This window comes from Cololabis saira, chromosome 19 (genome assembly GCF_033807715.1).
Source record: "Cololabis saira isolate AMF1-May2022 chromosome 19, fColSai1.1, whole genome shotgun sequence".
Lineage (NCBI taxonomy): Eukaryota > Metazoa > Chordata > Actinopteri > Beloniformes > Belonidae > Cololabis > Cololabis saira.
This window is the reverse complement of record NC_084605.1, coordinates 31,670,632-31,688,574: the sequence shown is the minus strand read 5'-3', so window position 1 is coordinate 31,688,574 and position 17,943 is coordinate 31,670,632. Positions and strand designations below refer to the sequence as shown.

Genomic DNA, 17,943 nt, shown 5'->3' with positions numbered 1-17,943 from the left:
ACAATTAAACACTCTCGCAGACAGAAACTCAGATATCTAAGTCATATGATCAGATAGATAAATAATAAAACAAAGAACAAAAACCAATCACACACACACACACACACACACACACACACACACACACACACACACACACACACACACACACACACACACACACACACACACACACACACACAAAACTAGAAATAAAACAACTCACGAAACAAAAAACAGCTCTCAGACAAAATAAACTGCAATCAGGTTTTCCAAAAAAAATTTAGGTGTCAGGGTACCTACACATCTTTAACAACATAAATAAATGGTCCCCAAACCTTCTCAAACAAGTCCTGCCTCCCTTTCAGCATATATGTGATTTTTTCCAAAGGAAAGGCTGCCAACATCTGTCTAACCCAGAATGTAACACTCGGCCTACTGGTTTTCTTCCAAAAAAGTGCGATTGATTTTTTTGCATGCAAAAGACACATGTCTATAATTATTCTTTCACTTTGGGTGTATTTGTGACCCTTTGGGTAGGATCCCAGGATGAAAAAGGCAGGGTCCATTAAAAGGACCTTTGAAATAATTTTTCCAATTATTTTCTTAGCTTCGACCCAAAAAGCCTTGACCTTACAACATTGCCACATACAGTGAAATAATGTCCCCTTTTCCTTCAAACATTTCGTGCACCAATGTAGGATGTTACTATTATATTTATTTAGTTTAACTGGTGTGGTATACGTTCTCATTGTCCATTTATATTGCAACAATCTTAATCGTGAGCTGTTCGTCTGAGTATGAGCTTTGGCACATATTAATTTCCAGTCCTCTGGGGAGACCATCACTCCTAAATCTTCACTCCAGCCCATCCGTTTGTCCTCAGAGTTCCCTGGTGAGTTAGACATTAGTAAATTGTACAGTTCCGATATTGCTCCCTTGCTTCGGCTGTCTTTAGACACTATTACTGAATCATATTTATCTTTGTTATTGCACAGGAAGTCCTCTTTAACAAAACTCATCGAATCAATGTCTTTGAATTCTTGCCAGCTATCCATTTCTCAAAATGTCAAAATGTTAGGCCAGATAAAGGTTGGCAATAAAAAATATCATCTTCACTTTTACTGAGGACCATTGTAATACCACCAGCGGCCGCTGGGCGGCAGCACGCACCTGGCGCTGCTGCGGTGTGTTTCTCTTCATCGCTCTGTCGTGAGAGCTTTACGGTCTCCATGGGAAATTGGGTTTCAAAAAACGCTGGAAACAAACTAAATAACTCTTAAACTGGCAAACAAGCATACCCAAGTTTAAACTTTAATGGCAATGCGAGTCATTAGGATGATGCAGTCTGTGGTACTTCTATGCCAAGACGGCATGATTAGCCTACTTTTGGTGACTGCATTTAAGAAGAAAAATCTAAAGTCACAACTATTCAACAATGTTTAATTAATAGACATCACTTCTCTACTCTTTCACCTGTCACCAGGTTCACTGTTCTGTCACTTTGTGACAGATGCTAAGGAGCTTTCTTCCACATCCCCCCGAGAGACGTGGAAGCTTGTCCACGTTTTTCGAGAGTGTTTAAATTTCCGTAGGGGCATGAAGGCAGCAGCGCCCCAGTGGCTCACATGCTACCAACACATGCACTTCTGTCTGCTAGCGTTTCCACCACAGGGGGAGTCGGGACAGCGACCCACAATGAGGATAAAATAACCCCGAATCATTCTTCTGTACATGTTTATTTAACAAGCTGCCAAAATGGTGAAGGAGCAATTCAGAGAGACAGATGTGGCCAAAAAAATGTGAGTGTAAGACTGTGGAGAGCCCTGCTAGTGTGTTAGCTGGCCGGTTAGCCAGAGGTAGTTTCTGTCTCCCTGCAGCTTTATGTGGCTGATATTTACACATTATTCGCTTATTCAATAAGTGAAATAAGCTTCTGTATCGTGACAAAACTAATATAATTAATTTATGCTTAGACTAATGTAAAGTGCTGTAGTTTTGTTGATGACGCTTGCAAGCTATCTGAAAGTCAAACCAAATATGAGCCAGTGTTGTTCATTATATCAGTTGATCTAATACAAGTTAATTTCTGTTTGTTTCTGCCAGTAATTATGATATTTGTGGCTTGATGTGTCAGTGTGGGAGTATTCTTGCCCAAAAGCAATTGCTTTTATCAAGCATTGCTGCTGACAATGACTGTCTGTTGGTGTCAATGGAGAACATTTAATTTCCTTTGCGTTGCTGCTTTATCTTATTATTCTTGTTCACAGAAGCCACATCTGCTTTGGGATGAAATCTGCAGAGCAGATGCGACAACAAGCCCACATCCAGGTGGTCAGTAAGAATCTGTACAGCCAAGACTCCAAACACAGTCCCCTGCCCTATGGGGTGTTGGACCACCGCATGGTATGAATGGACGCATGCCCAGACTGTCATGTTTGCACAACACCTGACATATTTTGTCAGCACATTCTGTAATTTTTCCTTTTTAAAGGGGACCTATTATGAAAAACATGTTTTTTCTTGCTTTAACATATATAAAGTGGTCTCCCCTCAGTCTGCCAACTCAGAGAAGGGGCAAAGCAACCAAATTCTGCAGTGTCTGTACAGCCGCCCGGATGAGCCGTCCAGTGTGATGTGGCTTCTACGAGCCGTTCAGATTCTGCGCATTTTCGTTACGTATTTTCCGTATTTTCGCGACCATTAGGCGCATATAAACATTACATATACATATACAATTACATATAAACGCAATGCGGCCATTGTATTAATGTAAGGCGGACGTAATTGAGGCCACCACGAGAACGGTAAAGGGAGAAGGGGGGCGTGTGAATCACCCGTGAGTTGCGGACGTGTTAAGGCTGAATTAAGGTTCTGCGTCAACCCAACGCAGAGCACACGCCGCAGCCGTGACGCCGTCGTGAAACTTCGGACTTCTCCGTCACTCCATTTGGTCGCGTGCAGTACCCCCCGCGGCCGCTAGTTAGCGATCTTTTTCTGAATTGTTTATCCGACTTTTTCCGGTCACAGTAAATCAAAGAGATAAGGACAACTATTGTGCAAAAAACCAAAACCAAAAAAATGACATATAAACGATGAAAAGAGCCCTGAAAGTTCACTACTGTTTCAAACCGGAAACCGGAAATGCGTTGCTTCCAAGCGAACCAATCACAGCCCTCTCGTCTGCGTGTGGTCTGCGTCGCCTCCACGCGTAGTTACAATTTTCGGGAGATGCACGTCAGTGACGGCGCAGGTGACGGCGTGTGGTCTGCGTGGCCGAAAACCACACATCGTAGGCATGGCGCCGTTTTGACGCAGAACCATATTTCAGCCTTTAGAGACCATCATCAGACTTAAAGGGGGAAGGGGGGGTGTATAAAAGAACAGGTATTTGCTTCATGTAGAACATTGTTGTCTTAACAACCCTGAAGATGGCAAAGCGACACGCTTATGAAGCACAGTTCAAACTGAAGGCGATCAGCTACGCGGAGGAACATGGGATCGAGCAGCCGCGAGAGAATATAAGATTAATGAATCGATGGTTCGCAAGTGGAGGAAGCTGGAAAACGAACTCCGGCAGGGGAAGAAAGCGCAGCTGAGCTTCCGCGGACACAAGGCGAGGTGGCCCGACTTGGAGGAAAGATTGGAGCGGTGTATCGCGTCATCGCTTCATCGCGTCAGGCAGCCAATCAGCACAGAGCCTCATTATCATAACCCCGCCCACTCAGAATCCTGCATAGATAATGAGGTTAGGGACTGGGATGATAAAGACATGGCTCAGAGGCTGAATTTCTAATTTAGCAAAAACAATCAAAAGCTTGTTTTTAAGACATTCAAGGCCTGTTTAAAATAGGCATTAGATAGATGCCATAATAGGTCCCCTTTAAGTAATCTGTTTTCCAATCTCTTTTCAAAATGGATCTCTGAAAACACAATTTTAGATTAGTTACCCTCCTAGTGTAAAGATTTTGAGGCATTTTGACAAATGATCACCCTTATACCTCAAAATTGGCCTCTTGATGTTGTTTTACAGGGCACCAGCGAGAAAGACAGACCGTGTTTGACATGTGGGAAGAATCTGGCAGACTGTTTAGGACACTATGGCTATCTGGATCTGGAACTGCCATGTTTTCATATCGGCTATTTCAAAGCCATCATAGGAATCTTACAGGCAAGTATAGTTTCTTCTGGGTTTATTGTGTATTTAATGAATGAATTACAGTAATACAGTTTACATGACAAGCATCGCACATGTTTAGAAATAATGCCAGATGAATATTATGGTAAACATTCAGCTACTCTGCACTTCTTTTAATACTTGAGAAATACATTTCACCTCCATCTGGCAAAAATGTCATGTGTCCTTTAGGGGGCAGTAGAGGGTCAAAATAGGAATGGGAAGAAATTGTTGTATGACAGAGCCACGTGAACTTGAGTATATCTGTCTTCAACAGATATAGTTTTTTCTGCTTTTGTCTGAACATGTTCAAGGATTCATTCCCTATTTATTCTAATGTTTGATTTTCTTTTGTGTCCAGATGATTTGTAAGACTTGTTCGAGCATAATGTTGACAAAAGAGGACAAGCTGCAGTTCTTGGATAACTTGAAACGGCCTAACCTGGCATATCTTCAGAAAAGAGGGCTGAAAAAGAAGATCTCTGAAAAGTGCCGCAAACGGACAGTCTGTCTGAGCTGTTCAGCGTTCAATGGTGAAAAGACGAAGCATTTCACAACATATTGACTTTTCAACACTCACGTATAGTTTCTGTTGTGACTTCTTAGTTTAAGACTCCGTGTCATGTCTATGCTATCTGTGCCATGTCTCTCTCGCTGTTCAGGACCTGTGAAAAAGTGTGGCCTGCTTAAGATCATCCACGAGAAGTATAAAACAACCAAGAAGGTGGTGGATCCTTTCGTGTCGGAGTTCATGCAGTCTTTTGACATCGCTGTCGAACACAACAAACTGGTGGAGCCCCTGCTCGGCAGAGCACAGGTGACTGTCAAACGTTTTTCTCTTGTGAACTGGTTTAGCTGTGGTGCGTGCTCTGATTTGGCATCTGGATCAAAAAGATAAGCGGGAGTTAGGGCTGGGTGATTTTGGACAAAAAAAAAATACCGATTTTTTTTTTTTCTCTGAAAACCCGATTTTCGATTTCGAATTTTTTTGGTAAAACTACAAAAGAAAATGGAATAAATTGTTTAAAATATTTAATCTTTATTTTTAAAGAAAAATAGCAAGCAAATTTCCCTATTGGGAATGAAGTGCAATTGAAAGATACTGTTAATCCTCCTTGAGTTTAGTAAAGTGACAACATTTACAATTTTCTTGACCAAACAAAGATGACTAGACGAGCTCTGTCTGTAATGCAGCCAGCTGCAAAAAAGGAAAATCCATTTTCCTTTTTTAACATCGATTTTGATTAATAAATCCGATTTTGATTTAAAATCGTTTAATCGCACAGCCCTAGCGGGAGTAGTGCTGGTTATCAAATCTCAGTGTTACTGAGAGAATTAAATGTTTAGAGGTTGTATTTAATCAGCAGTCAGATATTTGGTCTGTTATTGATTAACAATTAGCCTAAATTAAGGAAAAATGCACCTTTTTAACACCATGATTGATTGTTTTTTCACCGTTGCATGTTTTACAAAATAGAGAACACAGACTTGTTAAATCCTGGTTATATTCCAAGTGATGGTCATTAGCCAAATGTATTGATCGATACACTCCTTGTTCAGCTTTTATGTTTTGCCTGATTGTGTTTTGTTTGTCTTTGTTTTTAGGAAAACCTGAACCCTCTGGTGGTCCTGAATCTATTTAAAAGGATTCCTCAAGAAGACGTCCCTCTGCTGCTGATGAACCCAGAAGCAGGGAAACCAGCAGACCTCATCATCACCCGCCTGCTCGTGCCTCCTCTCTGCATCCGGCCCTCCGTGGTCAGTGACCTGAAGTCCGGCACCAACGAGGACGACCTCACCATGAAGTTGACGGAGATTATTTTTCTAAATGATGTCATCAAAAAGGTTAGTTATTCGTTGACTGAAGGAGGAATTATCTCTCATCTCTCTGGTGCTTTATTTGTTTCTCTCCCCTTCAAAAAAAAGTGTTATGCTGTTACCTTATGATTTATATATTAATTCTTTTTTTTTTTTTGATGGATGAACTCGTGGTCATTAATGTTGAAAATCCTCAGACCTCGGCAGACTACTCTGGGTTTTTCTTTTCCTTTAATTTTGAAATGGATTACATTTTTTTATGGCTTTTCCGTGTTGGACTTTCTGTTCATTTCATAGACTTCTTTCAAAAAGCCACAAATAGCTCACCCAGTAGATTTCTGGGGCATTTGGGCCTCTAGTCTGAGAACGGTAAATGGATAATTATGAATTTAATTTAAAATGAATGAGCTCAGGTGGACCACTCAAAAGCCACCGATATGAGCAGCCTTTAATGAAGTGTATCATTATTCCATTAGTGAGTGACAGTAAAACACACATGCTCAGCATATTTTTGTAAAACTACGACGCCAGAGGGCTTTGCTGTCAGCAAGACTGATACCGTCCTTAAATGAGGACTCTTTTCTCCCGCGCATTCTCCCGTACTTCTTTGTAAGTGTCCTGCTCAGCAGATTCAAACAAGTTAAATGTTGCAGAAGGTTATAATGTTGAACATTGTCGTGATTGTCTCGTTTCTGCCTGGCACAGTCTGCTTGGTCAAATTCTTATTGTGTTTTTTTTTCTTCAGCATCGTATGACAGGAGCTAAAACCCAGATGATCATGGAGGACTGGGACTTCCTGCAGCTGCAATGTGCTCTTTATATCAATAGTGAACTTTCTGGCATTCCCCTTAATATGGCACCTAAAAAATGGACCAGAGGCTTTGTGCAAAGACTCAAGGGAAAGCAAGGTAGATGTTGTATTTAAGTCTGAGACATTTAATTTAACTTGTTTATTAGTTTTTTGACGTCCTGATACTGCAGAGCACATGACAGTGTCTCCCCAAATCCAGCTGTTAGAGAATTAAATGATAAAAACTAATAGTGCATAATTAATACAGAGTCGCCGCGGGTCCTTAAAAAGTCTTAAATTCCATTTAGCTAAAATAAGGCCTTTAAATGTTTTAATTTGTCTTAAATCTCAATCCAAGGGTCTTAATTTTTGAATCTTAATATTAGAGGGAATTTATCCAGTCATCATTAAAAAGTTTTCTTACGCTTTGAAAAGGGAAACGTTTATTAAATAGTTTTGAGGAGAAATACATTTGTTTTCCAGTTGTTAGACACGCTCTTGCTTGATAACGCCTCAGTCAGTGTTGCCCAATTGGGCTTCATTTGACTTTGGGCTGAAAAATATAGGACTGGGCAGGTTGATCAAATTTGGGCTGCTTTTCCTGGTTTTTACAAAATATTTCATGAGAAATTATTAACAAATAAGTTGCCATTAGGGCAGAGAAAAGTAGAAACTTACACAATAAACTCACTGATATTATATCTGCTTTAATGTACTCAATTTAATTGTAGTCTTTGTTTGGAGCCTGAACTTTTTTTGGCTTCATTTGCTTATGACTTGAAATTTATTCCGCATTTAATAATTGACAGTTTTAACAGAGAATGCATGATTCGGGCTGTTTTTTCATTATTTCGGTGGGTTTTACATCGCGTTTGGGCTGGAACCTGTCAGACCTGGAAACCTTGACCTCAGCGCTGGATTTCTTAGTCTAATTTTATTTGAAAATGGTATAAAAAGTCTTAAATTTAACTTAGTCAAACCTGTAGACACCCTATAATATATATCTGTGATGGGAAATATGTAAATTTGCCTCAATATCGTTAGTTATTGGCCCTATTTAAAATATTTTTCATTTATTATTTAAATTTTAAATACGGTACCTCAAACATGTTGAGAGAAATCAATGCTTTAGTGCAAATATTAGTTTTTGGATAAATAATGATTCTGGGATTGTTGGGTATTATGTTGTGATTCAGCAAATAGTTTAAGGCTAACTCATTTTACCGCAACATCTCAGGTCGATTCCGAGGAAACCTCTCTGGGAAAAGAGTTGACTTCTCCGGGAGAACTGTCATTTCTCCGGACCCAAACCTGAGGATCGACGAGGTGGCGGTCCCTGTCCATGTGGCCAAAATCCTCACGTACCCAGAGAAGGTAAGTTATGCCTGAGAAAATGCACCAAATAACCACTTTAATGTCACGAAAGAAGCTGCAGCATCTGATTTTGAAACTTTTTTTTAAGGTCAATAAAGCCAACATAGAGCTGATGAGAAAACTTGTCCGCAACGGCCCCGAACTTCACCCCGGAGCCAACTTCATCGAGAACCGTCGCAATCATATCAAAAGGTGAGCTTCTCACTCACATTTAAATATACCTCAGACTCGAGGGGGCTGTTGAGCTACTATACTATACTATACTATACTATACTATACTACTAGACTACCGCATCAGCCCATGATGCAACAAGGCAGCCGGTGTTCTGCCATTTTTTGCTGCTTTGCAAAAAAAATGCTACCTAATGGTTTTCTACCTTTTGTAGAGCTACAATTTTACTGTGTTTTACCCCCTAAACCACTTCCTTTTCCCCCCAAGTGGTCCTTGTCGCTTACCAGGCCGTCATTGTAAATAAGAATGTTCTTAATGACCTGCCTGCTTAAATAAAGGCCAATGACTGAATGAATATCAAATAAATTGATAGAATTGTTTTTTTTTCTTGTCTTTATCGTATAATGTTCACAAAGTGTAATGCATTCATGTCACAGGTAGTGTATTTGGTCCATATCTTGCCATTCCATATCTGTTACCAAGATATGGAATTGGGGGACATTTTCTGAGATGGATAGAATTATTGTACACCAAACCTACAGCACGTGTTATGACGAATAATAATTTATCAAGTCCAATAACTTTAGAGAGGTCAACTCGTCAGGGCTGCCTTCTCTCCCCATTATTGTTTATTTTGGCCATTGAGCCCTTAGCAATGTCCATTAGAGCTGAAGCCAATCTGTCAGGTATAACAATTTGAGACCATGAACATAGAATATCTTTGTACGCAGTCGACGTGATCCTTTTCTTGTCCGATTTTATCAAAAAGTGTCCAAACGTTATTACACTTAATTACTAAATTTGGTCAGTTTTCTGGATACAGTTTTAATAATGCAAAATCTTCTATCCTCCTCTTTTTGAATAAGGACGAAAGAATTAGTCCAGTCATAAAAACACCTTTTTTCCAGTGTGAGAGAGGGCTTTTAAAGCCGCTTTACCTACCTGGGAATTAGGATTACCCCCCAAATTAATACAGTGGTCAAAGCAAATAATGACCCGCTGATGAGAGAAGTAAGAGACTCGCTTGAAAAATGGACAACAATGCCAATTTCATTAATTGGGAGGATCAATTTAATTAAAATGGCTATCTTGCCGAAATTCTTGTACTTGTTTCAATCACTTCCAATATTTTTGCCAAAATCCTTTTTTAAAGAAATGAATAGGGAGTTTTGTAGGTTTATTTGGAACAACAGAAAACCTAGACTCAGACTCGGGTTATTGTATTTACCGTACGATAGGGGTGGATTACAGATGCCCAACGTACATTGGTACTACTGAGCCGCTCAGCTACGCAGCATTATGTGTTATTTTGTCACACAATCTCCTCCAGCATGGGGCTATATTAAACAGTCGTCAATATCAAGTTGCCATTATGCATGTATTTGTATTCAGCAGATTTTAAAACCCTAAAAAAAACAACAACAAACCCCTTCCTTAGAAAATCTATTGATGTATGGTTTAAATCTCACAAGCATATTGGTGATACACCCTCCATCTCCCAATTTTCACCGATTTGCGGTAATGCACAGTTCACTCCTGGCAGAGCAGACGGTGGGTTCCAGATCTGGGCCAACAGAGGGGTGCAAAAAATTGGAGATCTATATGATGAGGGAATTATACTAACATTTAACGAACTCTGTCTGAAATATTCAATTCCAGGGAAACACTTTTTTTTTTAAATATTTACAACTGAAGCACTTCATCTCATCAAAACATCATCAGGCCTCATATGAGCCGCCGCTGTCCTGCCTTGAGAGAACACTGTGTTAAAACATATGCATGGGAAACAGCAAATGTATACAGCACTTGTCTCACATGACAAGGAATCTAGTTATGATAGGAGGAGGGCGTGGAGTTTAGACATTAAGGAGGATATAGAAGAAGCTGAGTGGATGACGGCTTGTTCAAGAGCTCAAACACAAACTATCAATGCTCGAATGAAACTACTGCAGCACAAATGGCTGATGAGGACATACATAACCCCTGAAAAATGTAATAAATGGTCCCCTGACATTCCAGATACATGTGTGAAATGTTTGACTGAGAAAGGTACTTTCATCCATTGTGTATGGGAATGCCCCAAGTTGGTAGCTTTTTGGAAAATGGTTGTCCATATTCTAAGCAGAATCCCAGGTATCCAGGTACCCTGTTCAGCAAAACTTTGTATTTTAGGGATATATCCAGACAATTTGTCTTTCAACTCTAAGTGTAAGACTCTGATCAACTTGGGCCTCCTGCAGGCCAGAAGGAGGATTGCTTTATCCTGGAGAGAGACTGAGGTTTCCTCTACACACAGTCCTGGATTAGAGATATGGCAATGTGTGTTACATTAGAAAAACGAACTTATGTAATTAGAGGTAAAGCACAAGAAAGTATGGACACCTTTAATGGATTTTCTCAAACAACAATAAAATATAAATATATCTGTAAAACTGGTAAGTGTGACAATCTTTGTTTGTTTGTGAAGCTATTGAATGTGACAATTTTTTTTTAATTAATTTATTTTCTAATTTTTAATCTATTTTTTTTCTTCCGTTTGTTTATTTGTTCTGTCTTGTTCTATTTTTGTCTGTGTGTACACAGCAAGACCTGCTAGCATTTTATTGTGCAATTAATGTGATACTTGCTGATTGCTTTGTTTTTTTGTACATTTCGTATTGAAATTCAATCAAAGTATTGTTCTATATGACAAAAATCAATCCCCTCTCTCTTCTTCAGGTTCTTAAAATACGGGAACCGGGAAAAGATAGCTCAGGAGCTGAGGTGCGGTGACGTGGTGGAAAGGCACATGATAGACGGAGACATCGTCCTCTTCAATCGACAGCCGTCTCTGCACAAACTCAGCATCATGGCCCACATTGTAAGTCTCTTGAGCTCTGCTATAAAAAATACTGTAGTGGAAAGCTGTGTAGAGATATAGAGTTGAGGTAGTGAATCTTCCCGGACTGATGAGGTTGAAAACATTAGACCTTTCCTTTTGTGCTTATGGATGCTTGGAAAATAACTCTATGGAAATGTATACGTCCTGAATGAATTTCTGACATTTTAGATACATGTATGTACACTGTGTTGAACTCATAGTGAAGTAATGTTTTAGAGTTTAATCTGAATAACGAGGTCCTTTCTGAATAAAACACTGATTTTATTGTCTTTATTCTGACTAGTTTTTGTTCAGTAGCGTATTAATCGCTGGGGTAAAACCAAAGTTCTTGTTTCTTGTCAAACTCGCAGGCCAAAGTCAAACCCCACAGAACCTTTCGGTTCAACGAGTGCGTGTGCACCCCGTACAATGCCGACTTTGACGGCGATGAAATGAATCTGCATCTACCTCAGACCGAAGAAGCCAAGGCGGAAGCTCTGATCCTGATGGGGGTTCGTATCATCGCAGCACTCCGCCACACGTCATACCAGCACCTCTCAGCACTGACGTTCAGCCGTTTAGGAACTTTTGTTGTCTGGGAATTGCAGTTTGACTCTGACTATTATCTTGTCCTCTAGACCAAAGCTAATCTCGTCACTCCGAGAAACGGTGAACCTTTGATTGCTGCTATTCAGGACTTCCTTACAGGTCAGTGCATCGGTGTGTAGCAGCCAATCACAGTGCTGCACTTTTGTCTGATGTGAGGCTTCTTGTGCTTTTATTTATACGCCGCAAAAAAATGATCCAATTTGGGGAAAAAAGACTTTTGAGGTCTCTATTGGGATAGAGTGTCTAAATCCTATAACGTTCAAATTATGACCACTTGCTTCCTGCTGGGAGAAGCACTTAAGCAATATTTGACAAGCACCGAGAGTTCACCTCCACTGATTGAACTGCATCTTTTATCCTCCTAGCTGCCTACCTGTTGACGCTGAAGGACACCTTCTTCGACAGGTCAAAAACCTGCCAGATAGTGGCGGCAATCCTTGTAGGCAAAGATGAAAAAGTCAAGATCGCCCTTCCTCGCCCAGCGATATTAAAGGTACTCAACTATGGCCAACATCTTGCATAATAGTGTGTTTTTCTTTAAATATATCTTTAAATACTAATATTCTGTTGTACAATTGTCAGCCAATTCGTCTTTGGACGGGCAAGCAAATCTTCAGTGTCATCTTGAAGCCGAGTGACGCATGTCCAGTCAAGGCGAACCTGCGGACCAAAGGCAAGCAGTACTCTGGCAAAGGAGAGGACCTCTGTAGCAACGACTCATGTGAGTTCCTTTATTTTTTATTTATTTATTTTTTCTATGATATGGTATTTATTTATTTATTTTATTAACATACAGTGCAAACGATGACAAAAGACAGCGTGTGCGTGTGCGTGTGCGTGTGCGTGTGCGTGTGCGTGTGCGTGTGCGTGTGCGTGTGCGTGTGTGTGTGTGTGTGTGTGTGCCGTGTTTGAGTGTAAATAAGGTGATGAAAATAGGTACATAAATTGAGAATATTGATTTGAGAGTGAACAAATAAATAATTATCATATAGAGTGGTGTAGCATGATATCATATAAATATAGCATAATAAATATAGTAATATCCTAATATAACATAATTTGTATAAAATATTATAACATATAACCAAATTATATCACCATACTATTATATATAACAATATAATACTATAGTTTAACATCCCAAGAGATTTCATAACTTAATATAATAATATGAAACAGTATATCATGATAATGCCAAAAATAATTATTAGAGTTAGAATTGGTCATTTATGTTTTGCAATGAGGGGTGAGGTCAGACCGGGAGTTCCTTTAAAAAACAATGACCGCCTGACCGTAAATATATGTTCTCTGTCATGGATATAAATGCTTTTTATTGGATAGTCTCATTGTAGAAGGGTTGTTCTTTGCAGAAGACACCCAGATACTTCAGCAGATTTAAACATCGTAACCAATGATGAAGTCGTAGGAGGAGGCTCAGACGTTAACCAATGTCATCGGTATCAGCTCCTACAATGTTTAAAACAAATATGAATGAATGTAAACTGTCTTCCATAGTGTATGTGGAAGAAAGAAAATGCACCTTTATATCTTCCAACTGTAAGGAACAATGTCATGATTAATAAAACCAACCAAACAAACCAGTAAATATTAAAGCTCAGATGAGTTTATTTCACAAAAACTGAACCAAAATGCAGGAACACTGTGTTGAATTTATGATAAATTTGTATCATGCCTTTCTTTGTTTTATTTTCTTTATTCCCAGTTGTGGTGATTCACAACAGTGAGCTGATGTGTGGAAGCCTGGACAAGGGAACCTTGGGATCCGGCTCCAAGAAGAACATTTTCTACATCTTGCTGAGAGACTGGGGGCAACTGGAGGCTGCAAATGCCATGTCTCGCCTGGCAAGACTTGCTCCAGTGTTTCTCTGTAGGTGGTCTACACGAATAGATTAGTGTATCATCAGTGACCCTGTAGAAGTATGATGTTCATTAGATTTTAAAAGGCTCACGGTGCAAAATATTTTAGGAAAAAAAAAAAAAACACAAAAAAGTAATCGCTAGTAGAAGTGTTTGCTGTGCTTCTGTGCAGAGAAGCAACTCCCTGCTGATGTTTCCCTTATTTCTTATTGATTTAATTTATTTTGCCTTTTTTTTTTAGGTGATGTTTTTAGGTGAAGGGTTTAAGGATGAATAGTTTCAAATTTCAGTCATAGACACCCACACACATAAAAATACAACCAGCAGCATATTCACAGAGAGTTGTGTGGATTTGTTTATTTCAGCTTTAAAAGGTTTTTTGCTGCAACACAAATGTTATATTACATTTTTTGATACATTTTTTTCCCCACAGACAGCTGTGTCTCGCTTCTTATTATGCTGCCTTCAGTGGAAACTTGAAAACTAAAGAAAACCTTATGAGAAAGTTGGGTTTTCTGAACAGTAATTTTAGCCAAAGTTCCCAAAAAGCTCTTAAAGTAAACACAAAAGTTTCTACTTTATTTCTCTTGACATCAGATGTTCATGGTTTTGAGATCCAGCTTTTCAAATGCCACATTTACAAACACTAGGAACCTTGGGTCTAATGTATTACTTGTTTCTTTCAATACTCACTTTTCAGCCAATAGGGGGTTTTCTATTGGAATCGGCGATGTGACACCTGGCGCGGGTTTGCTCAAGGCTAAGCAGGACCTGCTGGACGATGGCTACGGCAAATGTGACGAGTACATTGAGGCTTTGGACACGGGAAAGTTGCAGCAGCAGCCTGGCTGCACGGCGGAGGAGACGCTGGAGGTACAGTAGGCCTGTGTCACCTGAACGCTCGCCGCCAGAACATGTGGAGAAAATTCCCATCATCAGGAGCATGACTGACTCTGACTTTCACCGGAAACTCCAAAGTGGCTGCACGCCGTCTTTATGGCAGAGGAACTATCAAACGAATTTAGTGCCTCAGATGTGCTCGGTAGCTGACGAGGCACTGAAAGTTCTGAGTAAGACACACAGGAGTCATTGGAGTGTGTCATAATTCTGATGAATGTTATTGCTGCAGGAAATCACAGGAATGAAATACCCAGAATTGACTATAACAGATTTAAGAGAAATCTTCTGATATTTTTACTGACTTAAAGCTAATCCAACCTCAACAATGTCATATTAGTTTGAGCAAACAGCATATTGTTGGATTTCAATCACACTGCCTGCGACTTCATGACTTCATAACAGCCGGATGCAAAAGTGATCACACACACTTCCACTACAAAAACAAGCCAAGTCATTAGTTATTAACTTGCCTTTTCTAACTTAAAGGGGACCTATTATGAAAAACACGTTTTTTCCTGCTTTAACATATATAAAGTGGTCTCCCCTCAGCCTGCCAACTCAGAGGAGGAGGAAAGCAACTAAATTCTGCAGTGTCTGTACAGCCGCCCGGATGAGCCGTCCAGTGTGATGTGGCTTCTACGAGCTGTTCAGAATCGGCGCATTTTCGTTACGTAACCAAAATCCAAAGCATGCCCACAACTATAAAATCGTGTAACTGCATGCGAGCGTCCGACTATCGCGTAGCACTGCGTGACATCGGACGCTCTCTGTCCATCTCCCTCCAGCAGCTGCCACTTTATTGAGGTTTTTGTAGTGAAATGAGGAGGAATCATAGAGATAACTTCTCATTTCAACTAGCTGGATCAGCCGTTCCTCATCCATGACTGTTTCCTACAGCGCTTTCAACCGGCTTTCAACGCGAGCGACAGGAAGAAAATAGAAGCAGGGCGTCCAACAAATGTTCAGCTCAAAACGGCGCTCCAGTTAGGACAGTCCAATAGAAAATAAAGCAATGGACTTGATTTTGTCGCTGACGCTCGCTCGCATCGCATGCAGTTATGACACGGTGTAAAGGCTGATTTATGGTTACACGTTACACCAACGCAGAGCCTACGCCGTAGGCTACGCCGTAGGGTAATTCAGGCAGCCGTTCCCCATCCGTGACCGTTTCCAGGCAGCCAATCAGCATGGAGCCTCATTATCATAGCCCCCCCCCACCCCCACTCAGAATCCCTCATAGAAAATGAGGTTAGAAACGGTAAAGATAAAGTCATGGCCCAGAGGCTGAATTTCTAATTTATATAGAAAAAACAATCAAAAGTTTGTTTTTAAGACATTCAAGGCCTGTTAAATGCCATAATAGGTCCGCTTTAATACATTCATATTTGAATTCATTACTGCTTCTTATATGCACGCCAAGTTTAGCTGTGGAAAAATACGTTGTTATTTTTGTTTAAGTCTCCAAGGTTGTCTGCTGTTTGTGTTTCTATAGGCCCTCATCTTGAAAGAGCTCTCAGTGATCAGAGACCGAGCCGGCAGCGCTTGCCTCAGAGAGCTGGACAAGAGCAACAGTCCTCTTATTATGGCTCTTTGTGGCTCCAAAGGTAAGCGTGCGGAAAAAAGGAGGACAACGCTTTGGTCTTTATATAGTTTCTTCTGGGCATGTATGGAGCTCGTGGGCTTAACTCGGGAAACCAAATCATTTAGGATTGATGAAAAGATAAGAGCAGGTTGAAAGGTGGTTGTCTGGGTAACGCGTGTCAGAAAGAGGGTAGGTGATTAGTTTTTCGCCTGCTTTTATCCAATGAAATAATCCTAAAATACAGTAAAAGCAGACACACTGAGCTGCAACGAAACAAGTCAATGAAATTAGTAGGACATTTTTACATTAATATATATTTATATTTTAGTCTTAGGGGTGTTTGTAGTTACTATGGTGTACTTTAAAAAGTACGAATACTTTTAGATGAAATTAGTCTGCTTAAGATATCGACCATTAAAAATGATTCTTCAATAAAATAGAAATTTGTTAAATTAAGTGATTTTAAAAAAAAAAAAAAAAAAAAAGAGATTTTAGGTCGAGCGAGGTTATGCACATAAAAAAACTTAAAAAACAATGTGTGAGACTTCTAATCAGAGCGTGCAGCTAACTGGATGTTCAGCTACCCACGTGTCTACGTTTTTTTTTCCTGCTCTATAATCATTACAATCCCTGAAGACTAACTCAAATATCCGGTGTACGCCAGCAGTTGCAGAAATAAACGGATTCTGAAGAGTTTGTGTCCGACCTTCTGTCTCATCCCCTCCTGAGTACTAGTGCCGTTCATCCAGGCACTTGCAGAACCATAGTTCTGGTAACCATAGTTACCTCCTCATCCCGTCGCTGCTTCCCCAACAACATAATAACATCGAAAACCGGAAAGCCTGCAGAGACATGCATATTAAAAAGTTGATTTATTCATTTTTCATCAATACTCCTGGCGTTGACATCCCACGTTAAAATACTTGGCTCCGTCTGATGGAAAGATGCACTCAGCACAAACATTTTCTTCTCTTTTTGACTTAAATGAAACAAACTTCAGCTACAAAATACAGGCTGCATATCATAGTTTCTCATCAGGGATCAAAATAAGTCATCTATGTAAGTTATTTACATCCCAAAAGGAGTATCGTGGAGGACTGGAGAGAGCGTGAAGAGGAAGGCCAAGCTGAGATTTCAGGCCTGTCAATAACGGCATTGATTGAGGTGCTTTTGAGACCACAGCTACAGACATGCTGACAATTTTGTTTTTACCAGTTTTTGCGAGGACGTTTGGATTAAAACTGTCCGCACGTCCACCGGCAACAAAACTGGTTCACTGTGACTCTTGTTGAGAACTTTATTGGGTTTGGGAGGGGTCCTGCGGATGTGGGGACAGAGTTGCACAAATGATGGAGGTGTTGACCGTGAGCTGGTGCAGGGGTCCATTTTCTCAGTCGGTTTTTAAAATATATTGATTACGTTACTTAACTTCAAAACTACTGATAAATTGACTTTCTACTGAGTTTTACTGCCTTTGAGTGCTGAATGCTCGAGTGTAAGTCTCAGCATTTTTGCTTCTAACTTCTATACTTTCACGATTGATCAACTAAAGCCCTGTGTGCTCTTCTGCTGTAAACCCGATCAATCCAGGGCACCCTTGGAGAGAAAACAAACTAAACAGTCTGTTGTCAAGCGGAATGACTCTCTGTAGAAAAACTTTTTTTCTTGGTATTTTCTCCGTATTTTAACTTTTGGCATCTTGCTGCATTCTTAGAAAGGTGCTGTGTTAATATTATTAAAGCGCTGGATGCTAATCGGAGATCCTGTGCTCACCTTGTGGTTTTATCATCATTAGTCGTGAATT

At 40.1% G+C, this 17,943-nt stretch overlaps 1 protein-coding gene across 2 annotated transcripts in view; it reads left to right on the top strand.

Annotated features, from left to right (window-relative positions):
• The first annotated feature begins 1,604 nt into the window (after positions 1 to 1,604).
• Positions 1,605 to 17,943, top strand: part of polr3a (polymerase (RNA) III (DNA directed) polypeptide A) — a 34,760-nt gene continuing 18,421 nt past the window's right edge. For both annotated transcript variants that reach the window (XM_061708538.1, XM_061708537.1), the window contains exons 1-17: positions 1,605 to 1,781; positions 2,250 to 2,385; positions 4,013 to 4,150; positions 4,518 to 4,689; positions 4,819 to 4,973; positions 5,762 to 6,001; positions 6,720 to 6,882; positions 8,002 to 8,138; positions 8,227 to 8,330; positions 11,029 to 11,170; positions 11,542 to 11,682; positions 11,809 to 11,878; positions 12,145 to 12,272; positions 12,362 to 12,500; positions 13,503 to 13,667; positions 14,358 to 14,530; positions 16,050 to 16,161. In XM_061708538.1, the coding sequence (XP_061564522.1) occupies positions 1,738 to 1,781; positions 2,250 to 2,385; positions 4,013 to 4,150; positions 4,518 to 4,689; positions 4,819 to 4,973; positions 5,762 to 6,001; positions 6,720 to 6,882; positions 8,002 to 8,138; positions 8,227 to 8,330; positions 11,029 to 11,170; positions 11,542 to 11,682; positions 11,809 to 11,878; positions 12,145 to 12,272; positions 12,362 to 12,500; positions 13,503 to 13,667; positions 14,358 to 14,530; positions 16,050 to 16,161 (2,359 nt within the window). In that variant the 5' untranslated portion in view covers positions 1,605 to 1,737. The remainder of the gene's footprint in view (positions 1,782 to 2,249; positions 2,386 to 4,012; positions 4,151 to 4,517; positions 4,690 to 4,818; positions 4,974 to 5,761; positions 6,002 to 6,719; positions 6,883 to 8,001; positions 8,139 to 8,226; positions 8,331 to 11,028; positions 11,171 to 11,541; positions 11,683 to 11,808; positions 11,879 to 12,144; positions 12,273 to 12,361; positions 12,501 to 13,502; positions 13,668 to 14,357; positions 14,531 to 16,049; positions 16,162 to 17,943) is intronic.